Here is a 15,524-nt window from a genome sequence, read left to right as displayed (position 1 = left end):
GGTTGTAAATGTGATCAGTAGTGTAGTAAGCTGACAGAAAGCCAAACTGGCTCAAGACACTCAAGTTTCCAATGAACTTTAATGTATTAGCTGAAATTCATGCTTTTTTATTTTCACTCTCTCTATTTTCTATATTCCATTGATTGCATTGTATTCTCTAATTGGGCTGCTGTCTCTCCCATCTGTATCTGACGATAATTAATGGCACAAACTGCAGTTTCAGTTGTTCAGCTTGTACAAGGCTTTGTGATTTTGCATACAATATCGACTTCATGTCGTGGCCTACTACACAAAAAAAAAAAACTGAGACTGAAAGGAACCCTCACTCCAGTGATACAGTATGCCCACTGTACTTGAGTCTGAATTCAGATTACAGTGTGTGTGTAGGATGTTCAATCATTTGAATGAGATCAGGTATGCGGGATAAGCTTGGACATCATTAAATATGACAAAGATTTTGGGATTTTGTACATTATCTACAACGCTGTCATATAAATCTGTGGGATCTGTGGTATTCTTTGGTGGAGGTGCAGGCAGGCCTTGATTCCCTTGTGTGTAATATCCAACCAGGACTTTTGTGAGGTACATGTACTTCTGGCCAGTGTTATCGGGCACTGAGTATGCGTTGGCCGCAGAGTACCTGGCATCAACTGCGAAATATGTACCATTTCCATATGCAGCAGCTAGAGGAATTCAAAAACACACAAATACTGACTCATAATCATATCAATCAGTCATATAATCATCAGTCATATCAGATCAAGCCATAAATACCAGTATATACCCATTTATGATTGCTACATATTGGATCAAAATAAGACTGTTAAAGTTGTCATTGAAAGCCATTTTAAATGAAGAAGAAAAGGTGAAGAGCTCAGTGCAGCATGTGAAGGTAGTGGTGCTACTACTACTAGCTGTGAGTGAAATGTATTAATCCACCATAATTAATGTTCAATGTTTATTAAATTACTGTGAATTTCATTTCATTTCATGTTGTTAGTAGCCAACAGTATGTTCTGATTATCCCCTATTCAACTCATCCCTGTGCTGTTTTTGTCTCTGGTGATGGTAATTCTGATCTGCTTCATTAACCCGTGTATTTCTGTATTTATTATACAATAGTTATTATTGTATTTACTATTTAATGTTATGAAACACGTGAAAAAAACGTTTAATCTCCATACCGTTCTTTCCAGCGTAGCTGCGATTGAAGCCATTGGTGTTGATTTTTGGGATTGTGTCCACATTGGTCCCGTGGAAGAGTTGTCTCTCATTGTTACTGTGTCCGTTCTTGTCGTCCAGGTTCTTCTTCCGAATCTGGTAGCTTTTCCACAGTGTAGCATTCTGTACTCTTTCAATCTGGGGCCAAGACAACCAGACCATTACACATGAATGAGAAACAAACACAACCAGACCATTACTTTCATACAGGATAAAACTTTGTTGTAACAATTTCTCCATTCCTTTGTCTGCAGTTTGTTTCAGGAAATTGTAAAACAGTGAAGAGGGCACTGCATGAGCAGATTTAAAATCAATTCTGCAAATTCAATACTAAAATTAATAGGTAAATCTCAGTTGTGTTAAGATCTGTTCACATTTGTTAAATGTTATTTAGAGAAATTTAACATCTGTTGCTAGAACTTTTATTAGTTCCCATAGAATTCTGAATGGAACCTTTTTAATTTTGAGATCACGGCAGGTCTCTCTGAAATCATTTTCCACATCTTTAAACTCCTTGGAATCAGGTCGTAGCTCGACCAGCTTCACAGCTGAACCACTCATGTCATCCCAGTCATCTGGAAGGCTTTCACCTCATGAGGAGGGAAAAAAAAAACAATGTAATTAGAAAAATGTCCGGTCTAAAACAAAAAACACTTCTTTCTTGCTCTCTCTCTCTCTGTTGACATACACACACACACACACACACACACTGTATTTTCATATATGTATATTCAGCTTGTCACAATGGTCTTAATTATGTCCCAAGTATCATATACAAGCTATCTGATGCACCCTCTTCAAGTTATGATATTTTTAAAATGCATATCATAGATAATGAATTTTATAAATGCTGCTTCATGTGGCAGAAAAGCAGTTCTTTACAGTTATTCCATTGTTGATGAACTTAGATTTTTTAATAAACACCTGCTAGTATTGAGCCTTGGAATATGTTCATTGTTTAGGGTGAAAAGTATAAAAAATTCTAAAATAGCCAGGGAAGTGTTTACCTTTTAGGACAATTCTTCTTATATCAGCGTCGCGTTTCCCTATTTGGACTTTTCCGCTGATCAGATCGGCTTGACGGTCAATGTCAGTGATCTTGACTGTAACCTGAGTTTTCTCATTTTCTAAGGCCTTTTCGAGGGTGTGGTTTGCCTGCTTATCGAACGGCACAAAGCCGCCAGCCCTGTCCTCATACTGCCACTCCACCAAGCTAGAGAGGAGGGTGATCTCACGTTCAAGATTCTCAGCCTTTTCCAGCTCCCTGATAATGTCTCTTATCTCGCAGTCTGCAGTAATTACATCATAATTCAGACCCTCCAGCTTAATGCATGGCTCCGGGCCTCCTGTCTCCAACCGAATATGAATCGACAGTGTCTTCTGCAGGTCATCCAGCTTCTTAAGGTCCTCCTGGGAGAATTTGGCAATGCATTGGTCTTTAATGGTTTTCTCCTTGTGCTCCTGTGTAACCAGCATTTGCATCTGAGTTTTGGCCGTGGCTACATCCTGGGGGCTCTCTGCACAGAACTGAATGACAGCTGGAGGGAACTGCACTTCTGTGAACTTGAACTTGGCTTGTTTGTGGAAATCTACCTTCTTCTCATTCTCTTTGGAGCCCCAAATCAAGTTATTGAAACCATCTGTAAAAAAAAAAGAAAAGTAAAAATGTAAATTGCAGTCAGAGATTACTTTAGTTAATCTGATTCTGTAAATGTTCTCCATTCTTACCTTTCATCTTAGAAAGAAAGCTCTTTTCCATGTTCAGTGCTTCTTTCTCTGCTTGTTCCACTCTTTTCTGAAATACTGTAAACATCTCTTTCTGGAAGATGACTATCTTCACACACTTCACACATTGGCTACTCCTCTTCCTCTCAAACCTGAGCACAGCTTTGATCATTTCATCTGCGGCGTCAGATGGACTTCCTCCTCTCAGTCCTGGAAAATAAAAGTGATCATTTCTAAAATGTTGAGCTAAGTAACTGACAAAAAGATGAACTGATCCTGTGTTAAATACTCTGTCTACAGCTTCATTCTGTGTTGGCTTTTTTATTTTAATAGTAGAATTTTATTTTATGGCATTTACATGGTAGTTAGGAGAAAGTACTTGGTATTTAAAATATTCTGGTAAATATTTTAAGAAACTTATAATTACAGCAATAACTTGGTAACATCAATGTTGTTACTAAAATATTAACTAGAAATATACTTGATAACAAAATGATATTTATAGCAAGTAATGGAACTAATGAGTAAATTTGTGGTAAGAATTAAACTACAGTGTCCAGAACATTTTATAACCCAGACATTTTTACAGTATAACATTGTAAAATTAGATTTTAAGTGGCCAAAACCGGAGGAAATTAGAGTAGAACTGCTTTCAAGGGGCTGAGTATCTACTGGTCTCTCCTGGTGTGAAGCAGAAGGCTGTCCTCAGTATTTGTGGAAAAATTGTGGTGGGGAAGGGAGTGGGAGATGACCATGTGAACAGTGCAAGAAAGTGCAGCTACCTCACAGGCAGTGACAAGTGAGCACCTAAGCTTGCATATTCTGGCTTATGTCCATGCACCCAGACATACACATGGCCATCTCTGCATGGCTTGAAAGATGCGGTGCTCGTCTGGGCTTTGGAACATCAGAGTTTGGTTGTCCAGAACAACAACAAAAAAAAGTGCCAGACCTTGTACTTAAAATAAACGTGAGAGTGTAAGAGGTGACCAGGCTGTTTGTGGCCGGGGAACAGGGAGTTCTGATTGGTGTGAATATGTAAAAGTGCACGTAGTGAGTCTGTCAATGGCAAGGATCTCCTGTGCAAGCCCACTATACTTACATGTGCTTTGCCATCAGGAATGACGGGTATTTATTGCTGCTGAATTTCAAACCCTTCAAAGATTATTTGCTAAGGAAACTGCATTAAATTTTAAAATATTTAGACTGATTTACACTTACACTTACATTAATGCTGTTATTCTGGATGCTGCAGTAAGCATGGATAATTGATTTAAAGAGATTTTGTGTTTTAGCTGCTGTAATGACCCAAATTCTTTTCTGGTGCATGAGGACTAAACTACTACAGCTACTGCTAATGATCTGCAAACCCATATTTATTTGTATGTATGTATTAAAAATTATGAAACAAAATTAATTGCCTTAATGAATGAACGGACATATTTGCTACTGGGCAGGCAGTTACAAGCATTGCTTCAAATCTGGATGCAGCAAAGTTGCTTATTTCTGAGGATTAAAAGTTCTAGTCCTTTGTGGTGCAAGGAGTTGTCTAAACAGAGTCATGATTTTTAATGGATTGATTGTCAGTTCTCCTTCTCTTTGCTTTTATACGTACCTGTACCAAGAGCAGGGAGGGCGACAGAGCTAAATTTGTTTTGCTCACACTCCTGCAGAACTCCGTACATGATCTCTTTGGTTTCCTGATTGGATGTATCGATGTGAATGATGCTCTGACATGGGAGGTTTCCAGCCTTTGTCGTGATCATTGGATTTGACTGTTTGGCTGGAAAAAACGAACAAAAAAAAAACTATGTAGAAAGGTTGTTAGGGTCTTGTTTGTTGCGTTGCGGGAGTAGCTGAAGAAACCTGAAATCTGTATTTCATTATTGTTGATCGCAGTTACAACTGATGCTCTTTTATCAGCCAATCAGTACTCACCTTTTTCTTTACACTCTGCCTCAACAGCTGGTCCAGCTCCTTCCAAAATGGCCTTTGATACACCTGTAAAGGAGATGTTTTATTCCCAAGAAATATTGGTATTTTTTACCACACAGAGAATTTGAGATTTCTCAGAATTGCTGTTATTATATTACTGTTTTCTTTAGCTGCCACTGTCTGTACAATGCCCTTTATTTCTTAAATTCTGTACACCAGCAACACAGTTACCTGTTTAGTAAAACATTAATTTTCAAAAACACCCTTTACAAAAAGCAGAAAATCCAGAATTTCCCATTATTGTGATTCTACTTTCAAAGTGTCAAAATATAGACAAATTCAATTTAAATAATAACAAATAAACTAGACACCTTTTTGGTCAAGCAGGAAGCAAATTAAATTCCCATTGAGAGCTTCCTGCATTGGAAAGGCGCTGCTGTTTCACCCTTGGGCAAGGTACTTAACCCACACTTCCACCGTTCTGGATAAGAGTGTCTGCTAAATGACAATAATGCAATGATGTCATAGAACAGGCCGGTTCATGTTCAATATCCAGAGTTTTCTCTTTTCCCTCGATGGTGGGCTGAACTTCCACACTTCATCCGTTCTGCAGAGCCCCTCTCTGTCTTCAAGAAACATTTGAGGACAGAGCTCTTCCGCGCTCACCTGAGCACCTGAAATGCTATGCCCTAAAGGAATTTCTCATGTCTCAGAACTGTTTACTTCTAAAATATAAAAAAGAGTAACCTAATGTTTTAATGCACTCGTTATCTCTACAAGCTCGCTTTTACTTTGTCTGGCCAACCATTGAATCCTGGTCATGCAGCACTTCTCATAATATTGACTCCTTATGTGGTTTCTTGCTTGTGTTGAACTCTGCATCACTTGTAAGTCGCTTTGGATAAAAGCGCCTGCCAAATGAATAAATGTAAATGTCTGTTGGTCTAAATGTTATGGCCCACTTTAACATTACATTACAGGCGTTTAGTAGACGATCTTATCCAGAGCGACTTACATCAGTTACAGTTTTTTAATCAATGTAATCCATTTATACAGCTGTGGGTTAAGTACCTTGCCCAGGGGTACAGCAACAGTGTCCCAGTGGGGAATTGAACCAGCAACCTTTTGGTTACAAGCACCTTAAGTACTATGCTGCATTGCCACTCAATAATGAATAGCTGACCTGTGGATTGAACAAGGAACCTCATAACCACAGGTCAGTGAATTTACCATTGTGCCATTGACCATGGCTATAACATTAACATAAAGCATTCTGGAACCAACATAATAAATTTATCTGTGCAACCAACCAACCAACCAACCAACCAATAAATAAATAAATAAATAAATAAATAAATAAATAAATAAATAAATAAATAAAGGACTGTTAAGAGACTGTATTTTTTAATTGCAACAAATCATATAATCATTGAGAGAACATCTTTACAATAAGAAGTTAATGTTACCTGATTTGAGATCAAAGTTTCTATTGGAGGAGTTGATGATGACATCAGTGGCCTGCTTTGTGATGTCACCTGATGACAGCTCGAGGGTTAGGTTCCCGATCTGAACGCTGTGCGTAGACAGGGTATCGGCTGGGGATGTGGCTGTGTTTGTGGTTGCCCTTGTTGTTGGGTTCAGCATCGAGACCTGGTCAACATCTGGACAGGAGAAAAGAGTAGCATAACTTGCCTCCATTCAGTTCAGGTGAAAAGAAATAACTCCTAAGCGATTAAATCTCATGAATCAATTATTCGTGTAGGCCTATATCAGTCTTTGTGGGGAAAACGTTTAGTTTATCATGATTAACTGATGAAATCATTATGCTCAGAATATCAGTTCATAAGGGCTGCATTCTGAATCCATGTAATTAATCACCAACCCATGTAATTAATCATTGCATTCATTATGATCATTATGATTGATACAATGTGCAGGGAAAATGGGCATATGTGTTCGTTGTGTAAATATTTGTTCATGGCTGAATGCTGATAATCTGACAGAGATTAACAGAAATTGCAGTAGCACTTCATCGCAGTGCACAGCTTCTTATTCTGTGTAGGTGTTCTGTGTATGGTGTCCATAATAACCATACTGAATTTGTCAAGGATGCATACCACTGTCCTTTTGGGACTGGCCACGAGAGTGCTGTCTGGTCTTCTTCTCTGAATGTTCTTGGAAAGCTTTTGTAAAACACTGTGGGAAAAGAGTGAAATATACCTAAATGCCTGTGACAAAAGTGGAAATAGGAGCCAATCCATAGAAACCAAAATGACATTAAATTATTTTTTTTAAGTTGTGATGAATTCAAAATTATTCATTTATTTGAGGTCTTTAACATACAAAATTCATTTTGAACATGAACGCTTGAATATTAATGGCACAATAAAAAGAAATGCTACACCCTTTTTGTTTCTGTTAGACCTTCAGCAGCATCAGGTAACTAACAGAAGTTGTGACAACTACATTATGCACCCTTAGCATATCCACCACAAGTCATCCTTTTGTTTATGAAGCCTCAGGTCAAAGAAGGGACTCCACGTTAAAAAAAGAGTTTACCTTTCTCAAGGAACTTCCTCTTACCACTATGGGACGGTAACATTACCTCAACAGTTTCTCTGTCACTGGGGTGTACGATGAAAAGCACTTCCCGTAGAGCATTTGTGTTTGACTTGCAGCTGAATTTTGAGACTTCATCTAGCATGATTTCAGCAACTAAGGGTTTGGGGAAACGTAAGTTTCCGGTACCGATGGCCGGGAATGACAGAGATCTCAGTTCCTTTCCCTCAGCAGCTTCAAGGCAGTCTTTAATTATGTTCTTCAGTGTCTGAAACGATCACAAAGATCACATCCATTTGGATCAAAGCTGGCAACCAGTTGCTTTTGTGAATCAGCAAATGTGTTCAAAGATCATTTTGAAGGCATTGGATGAATGCACATGCACAACGACAGATTTCTAGAACACTGTACCTGTTCTGCTTTTCCTGCGCCCTTGTCCCAACCAGGGCAGACCACATGGAACACCCTCTTACACTTCAGGTCACAGCCTTCAGTGATCAACAGGTCACCATAGTCAGCTTGGGCTGTGCTGCAAGCTTTTTTAATGGCTGCCTGGAGCTCTTGGCCAGCAGCACTTAAGATGGCTTTGGACACTGCTCCCATGCTGAGGTCCAAGTTGTTGGAGATGGTATTGACAATCACCTCAGTCTGTAAGTTTCAAGCAGAGGAATGTTTTGTGAATGACAGGTTTACATTTAGGTCAGAAATACAAATGATTAGTAGATGGACCTGCTGTATAATCTGTCTGCTGTAAAAGTGTCTGCCAAATGAATAAATGTAAATAATGACATGGTCAGTTTAGGAAGATTGATTGAAGAGGGAATCATTTGGATGCTTTCATTATGATTTATACAAGTATTTCTGAAAGAATATTGAATAATTGAGCAATTGTAGACAAAATGCAAGTCATTAGGTATCTCACCCTTTCAAACTTCAATGCCATTTTTGTGACATTGTCACTTCTCACATATTGACTGTGATTCCTGTGCTTTAAAAGTGTAATAAAGGGGCTCCCCATAGCATAAGAAATCACAGAAAGCGCCTAAGAGTCAGTAACCATGATAATGAATCTGCTTGCAAGATGATTTTTATGTTTATGCATAAAATAGGTTGAAAATGATTATTCTGCCCCTGGAATGAATAAGTGCTGTCAGCATACTGTGCATTAATTTTCCCTTTTAGACATACGTCAGTAGCTCTATGTTTGAATCAAAATTGCTAAAGCTTGCTTTCATTTTTTGAGCAGGCCTACTCACTGTTGCCTCTTGGATGTTTCCTTCCCTGAGGGTGACTGTCAGTCCCTCTTTAGTGCGCAGAGCAAATAGACCGTCCTTGCTTTTCACCATTTCAAACATCTCTTCAGGTTCAGAAGCATTCGCCTCCTGGTTCAGAAGTCTCGAATCCATTAAAGGCTCATTATATTGGGAGGTCCGCTCAGCTGGTTTGTCAAAGAGCATCACTGAGTCTTGATCCATCTCCTCCTGGAGTCTAGACTGCACTGTGTTGTCCTCCTGCAGGACTACCACACAGTTGTGATCCCTCATGAGCATGGTAATTATTTTCCCTTTATCCACAAAGAACTTCCTTGTCCCTGGCTTGTCTATTTTCAGCGTATCAACATGGAGAGAAGCAGCTATCTTTTGGAATAATGTCTTCACTTCCTGGACATAGACTTGTTCACCAGATAGTTTTATTGCAGGTGCTCTTTCATCAAAGACAATGTTTAATTTTTGTGCACTGGTACAATTCCTCCAGGTCTGTTCCTTGATTTCCTTCATGAATATGAGGACTGCACTGGACTTGACTGGGACATCTACTTCGATGAACATGTGTGTGTTAATGAAATCTGACAGCCTCTCAGAGACCTCCTTCACTGGTTCACAAAAGCCAGAGACTGTAATCTGATCTTCTGTGACTAGCAGGGACACCACATGCTTCTTGGGGGAGCTGTAAGCTTCTTTCAACTGGGTGTATAACTTCGTCCATTCTGCTTTCTTCAGCACTTTGTGGTCTTTTACGTCAATGTTTTGAAAGGTAATGACAGACTTCAGCTGCTTCTCTGCATCGTCCAGAGCCTTGTCAGAGCTGCCAATCATGACCACCCCTCCTCTCTCAACTTTGAATAGAGCATTGATGCCATGCGAAGTAAAGACATCCCTGGAGATCAGCTCATTGTCCACTTCCTTAAGAAAGCTCAACAGGTTCGGCTCAAGCTCCACCTGCATCTCCTTCATTTGCATCTTACTTTCCAGAACCATATTTTGGATCATCAACACTTCATTTTGTAACCCGGTTAAAATAAGTTTACTGTCAGTTGATCTGTAGGAGATCTTGAGTTTTGGAAATTTCTCAGTGGCCTTCTTTTGGAGGCCATCTTGCTGTAGTATGTGTAGCATGGCAGGGGACACAGTGACCTCCAGTGAGATTCCATTCTTCTCCCTGTCAATCTGACTAGTGATCTCCTGCAGTATTTCCTCCACTACCTCTGACATTTCATCCACATCTCTGGCTAAACCCGCTAAAGCTAGTGTTCCTTTTGCCGTGTCTGAATCCAGGAGGACATCCTCTTTCACTGCATGGTGAATCTCCTTCTCGGCTAACTTCCACACAGAGGGATTCACACCGCGTTCAAATGACTTGTACTTGGACATGATGCTCTGGAACGTGTCTGCGGCGTTCTTCCTCCAGTCATCGATGTGCTTGGCTGTCAGACCCCTTTGTTTCAGCAAGGCCGGCAGCGGGCTGAGTTTGAGGCTGGAGCCCTCCGGCTTCACTTCACAAAACTTCATCTTCATTTGGTCATTGATGTGCTCAATCTGCTTCCTTGTGAGGATAAACTTCAGCAAAGCAGGATGGACGTTTTCAGTGAAAGGGTCGGGCGTCTTCCAGCTCGGCCGGTCTTTACCGTAGAGCGCTGTTCCCAAGGAGTCGCAGTACGGATACACTTTGACAGGGACACCGCTGATACACTGCGGTTTGTTCCTCACGCTTTCCACAACTGAAATGAGAAGAGCACCCTGTCAACAAGTTGAAGTCAGTGACTCAGCTCGACAGTATGCTCCACATAGCTGCAGTTTTTACCTTTGGGGTCCTTGAAAGAGATGATAGCCGCCTGCTCTTCGGGTACCATGGTAATGGCGTCCACTGCACCTCCTCCATTCTTCTCCCTCTCAAAGTACAGCTCCAGCAGATCCTTTGTGGTGTGAGGGGGCAGATTCTCCACCCTCATGCTCCTGCTCTGCTCCATCGCCCTCGCTCTGAGCCCATACTGAACAAACCTCCTGTTGTTGCCGCACTCCCTGAGAAACCTTGCTGCATCTAGAGGGGGGTAAGAGTTGGAAACAGGTTCTAAACCAAGGCCCCAATTCACATTGTTTTTCATAGTTTATACCCATTATATGATCACTGATGTGGCAACCTACTTCATGTTCAGTGTGCCGTTGGCTGAATGTAATTAGCTATTGTTACTGTATAGACTATAGTCTTTTGTTTCCCTTACATTGTCAAAAGCACATCTCTTTCCTTCTTTAACATCAGCAACTCCCGAAAATATGACATTTGGGAAATTCAAACCACTGTAGTCTTACTTTGCATTTGGTAGTACAGTTACTTTGCATGTGGTACTACATGCAGTAATAAGTCACAATTTCTGCAATATTTTGTGTACAGAAGTATTTGAATTTTGAGATGAGTTCTCTGAACGTGTGTTGAGACAGTCTTTAGTGCCAGCCTCAGTTCCAGTTTGGCTTGTTACACTGAGGTCACACTGTGGTATCTCAGCCTCACCGTCAGTGCTGTTAAAGGTGATTACAGCTGTGCTTATGTCGCTAATCATTTCCAGAGAAAAATCTTCTGCAGATACATGGCAGACACTCTCTACCATCAGCCCGAGGATTTCTGTGGTGCTGTTTTCAGATACGTTTTCCAGCAGAATGGTGTTCGTCTGAGTTGTTTCTTCAGCTCCTGTGGTACCTGAACTTTCCTCTGCCTCCTCACCTGTAATAAGGAGCAGGGAGAAAAGGCTCATCACTGCATCATTTCAGGGCATTTCATGGTTTACACTCTACTGAACCTTATATTGATGGTTGGAAACACAGTAAGTCCTGTGGTAGAACCGGAGGAGGAGCCAGAGGTCTGGTAGGTGCATCAGTGCTCAGTGGCTCCCTCCAGGGGCAGTCTGAGGGACTGGGGGCTGTAAAATGCCACGGCCCTTTGCTATGACAGCCACATGGCAGCAATCTCGCTCCCTGTTAGAGACTGCCAGGGCTCGCCTCATCGCTGGGAGTTAAGAGCTGAGTCCTGTGTCTGTGAAAACTATCTTTAAAGAAACTTTGAACTGTTGAAACAACACTGGAACAGAAAAGGAACTTTCTTGACCCTTAGAATGTAAGAAAATTTGATTTGTATAGAGCAGAACGTTTATAGCACTAAAATTTTTCCCAGTTTTCAATGGCTCCTTCTGTACGTCGAGTTTTTTGTTTCTGTGTGTTCCCTTTACGGAGCACTATAAAATGACAGAACTCTTCATCGGCTTTGGCCTTGTAAATTCTGTTGATAACTGCCATATGATTCAGGTGCTGTTTGTGGAATTTTGAAAATGCGCCTATACTGGGAAGCTAAATAATCTTAGGTTTGAAAACAATATACATTCATTTTGTAAATTAAATATGTAGTTTTAAAATAAATTCGTAAAATCAATCCTCAATCCAAATCTCATTTCAAACTGAATCCCACCTTGTTTGTGCTGAGCTGTGGATATGATAAACTTTACTAGAACTTTTAAATTTTGTCAATTTTAAAAAATTTTGTCCAGTTTGTGTGAAATGATGTTGCCCAAATAGTTTGGTGTAACTTGGCTTGTTTTTGATACTTTTGTACATGTGTTTCTGCAGATTTATAGAGAATAACCACTTAGCATGTATGAGTAACATGCTTTTTCTTTTTTTGTTTGCTGAAAGCATTTTATGTGGATATAAATCCATTTGCTGTTCATGTCACAAATGTGAAATTTTATCATCTTTATCACATGCATGTGCAGACTGGACTCAAAACACATTGAGACTCTGTCTTCACCTTGCAGGAGAGAGAGACAGACTGCCATGAAGCAAAATAATAAAAAACACATAAAAATATCTTGTTGTACTGACATATCTGACTGGCTAGCAAACAAGTAAGCACCAAATTCACATTTTCCTCAAATTATTTAAGGTAATATTATGGTGAATTATTTAACAGTGTATTAATTAACATTCTTGTAATTACTCCACCATGTAGGAGTTATGTTTTCCTTTCATAACATTGAATGTCTTTAAAATAGGATAGTGGAAGACTGTAGCTATTGTTAAGTTCATGTTTTTGTATAGTACAATTGTTATATATGTTGCTATTTACTACACATGCACCTCACCCTGGGTCTAAGGCCATGGTGACAATATCAGTTAGTCTGTGAAACATTTGAAAGCTCATTCTTGTTCTGTGTCTACTTCCGTTGTGCTGTACATTATGATAAAGGCCTCCCTCTGGTTTCAGTCTGACAGTCCCGGATTACACAACAGAGCACAAACTCACAGCCTACCTTTACGTTCCAGCAGAAGGAATACAGTCACATGGGAGAGAAATATGAGAAACTGTAACCGGTCTTGCACAGTCAAGTAATTACAAGTAACATTGGTTAACGTGAATCACTTTTTTGTTAATAAATTCACCAGTAATGTTACCATAAATAATTTGAGAAAAAATAAATTTAATGCTAGATGGCTAGCTGCCACCACCCTGTGGTGTAACACTCACCTTGACCACCAGAGGGGGCACTTTGCCACCTAATGACAGCTGGCTTAGGAACCCATGTTTTTGTCTAGGTAATTGATTCACCCTCTTTAAAAAGGGAGAAAATCATAAAGTAGTGACCAGTGAGCATTTTGAGACGAATGGCCAGCTTTTCTTTTCTTGTGCCCAATTCCTGGATGTGGATGAAATCTGAGAAAGAACATATGACACTTTTTGAGTGTTGTGTTTCATGTTTGGTGCCCTGAGGTTCAGGGCTTCGCTCTCACGCTTGGCATTGGAGGAGGAGAAAATGATGACGCTGTTGTGTATGGAGGTGTTTGTGTCTGCATACCCTTGGAGACGTGTTGGTTTTGCGTTGTTGTCGATGCAGACTGTGGTGTTCCTCCTCCAGGCTTTTCATCTGAGGGTTGAGCAGGTTGATCCTGTTCCTCACCCCCACCTGAATGAGGAAATGACCTGTCACATTCCTCTCTAAACATTTCAACAATCAGCATCTGATTTCTTTATCTTCTTTATCATGCAGTTGAAATGCTTGTGCTTGGAATAAAGACTTCATATCTTTGTATGCATTTCCTGGAATGCTTGGTCTGTGATAGCATGGTATAATTGATATGTAGGACTGATGTAATTGGGATCAAATGCTGATAATTATGAGCCTGTAGTTTACCCTTGGAGACATCTCATTTCTTCACCAGAACGTTCATATTACAGAATATGAATAACCCATTATTGTACAGGTTAACAGGCAGAATAGCCCACTCCCCTCAAAGCCAAAACATGCTTGAAATGTATTCTAATGCCATTTCATAAAATTTGTTTGCAAACTAAATGACTTACTTTAGTTTATTGTCAGATGTTGAGTTAGTATAACTGAATTATGGGGATTGCGATCCATTGCGATATTTGTATGGTGTGACTATTGCAATCTATATTAATATTATCGAAGACTACATGTATTTGAAAAAAGGATTTTGGATTTGTGACTTTTGGTGGATTTCATCAAAAAATGGTTGTTTTTTATCTTAATATTTGATTAATTATGCGCAGTATTACTGTTTTGGGAGGAAAGAGCTGTGACGTTCGTTTTAGAACTGCCTTTATTTGGAATATGTCTAATTATTGACCTTAATCAAATTTCATGACTATGATGTTGATCAAGACTAAGATGTTGTCACTTCAGGAAACTCATGAATGTGGGTTTATTTACACCATCACAAACCACAGAGCAGACATAAGCATATTACCAGACTCCCTCTTTGCAGTCTGCCCCTTGCCCTGCGAAAGTGAAACAGAAAGTAATTTTATATGAAGCTTATATAATGCAACTTCCACTTTCATAGTCCGGCATTGCAGCTGATAAATGTTGGCATGTCCGTTGACTTGAACTGGTTGTGATATTATATGTGCACATTTCCTGTGCATACAGGTACAGGCATCTCAAAGTTCGGACACAGGTAGCTACCTTAGTTGGTCCATCTGTGGACACGCTCAGTGTCACCTTCTTGCCGTCTATGACGAGTTCATGGTTCTTTTTCTCCAGCACTCTTCCCCTAACTAAACACATCACAAATAATCATTCAAAACCATAAAACAGCAGCTAAGTCTGAATGTGAAATTACCTTGGGTGTGACAATAAAACAATAAATACATAAGATTGAAAGGTACAGTAACTTCCTTGACCTTAAACAATTAGAGTTTATGATGCTATAAAAATGTGGATAACACAATGTTTTACATTCACATTTAAAAATGAAAAAAGTTATGAGTTTATAGTATAGTTTCACACATTTCAACACAAAAATGAATTTTATGGCAAAAAGCCTGAGTAAAGATTCATTTTAGAAAGAACGTGCTCACCATTTGGCATGTAGTAGTAAAGACCACATCCTGTTGGTCCCGAATACTATGTTACTGGTAGGTCTGTCACACCACCAGCTGATTTGTACATTAGCTCTCATTGTGAGTGTTTTCCCCAGTAACTCAGCTACAGTAATTTTCTGTTTGTATCACAAACGTGCATCCACCGCCACGGATTACAGTCTCTGTACGGAACGGGGCAGCTGTTTAATGTTCTTACCGTCAGCAGTTCTGAAATGAACCGATGCTCTGGAGCTGCTGTCGTCATGGTTCACGATGCAGTCGCCCCCTCCGGACTTCTTCTGACTCTGGAAGTAAATCTGCAGCTTGTTTGTGATGGATTTGGAGGAGCTGGAACCCCAGTTTCCATCAACAGAAAGGGGATATGGATAGTCCCCCATCTCCCTGGCAGTGCTGGTATAACACTCACTTCTGCTGTG

At 39.9% G+C, this 15,524-nt stretch overlaps 1 protein-coding gene across 1 annotated transcript; it reads right to left on the bottom strand.

The window, feature by feature from the left end:
* Positions 1-287: 287 nt before the first annotated feature.
* LOC118791022 (protein mono-ADP-ribosyltransferase PARP14-like) lies at positions 288-15,524 on the bottom strand. The gene is made up of 18 exons (XM_036548234.1): positions 15,305-15,524; positions 14,690-14,781; positions 14,472-14,502; positions 13,559-13,666; positions 11,227-11,436; positions 10,522-10,758; positions 8,697-10,438; positions 7,852-8,088; positions 7,487-7,708; positions 6,999-7,077; positions 6,348-6,542; positions 4,885-4,947; positions 4,562-4,729; positions 2,950-3,156; positions 2,229-2,861; positions 1,675-1,811; positions 1,185-1,359; positions 288-683 (listed from the first exon to the last, which is right to left on the bottom strand). Exons 1-18 carry the CDS (start codon positions 15,483-15,485, stop codon positions 397-399), a joined length of 5,004 nt encoding a protein of 1,667 aa, XP_036404127.1. The 5' UTR covers positions 15,486-15,524; the 3' UTR covers positions 288-396.

The sequence above is a fragment of the Megalops cyprinoides genome, chromosome 16, assembly GCF_013368585.1.
Source record: "Megalops cyprinoides isolate fMegCyp1 chromosome 16, fMegCyp1.pri, whole genome shotgun sequence".
NCBI lineage: Eukaryota > Metazoa > Chordata > Actinopteri > Elopiformes > Megalopidae > Megalops > Megalops cyprinoides.
The sequence above is the reverse complement of the archived record's forward strand: the minus strand, read 5'-3'. Positions and strand labels throughout refer to the sequence as shown.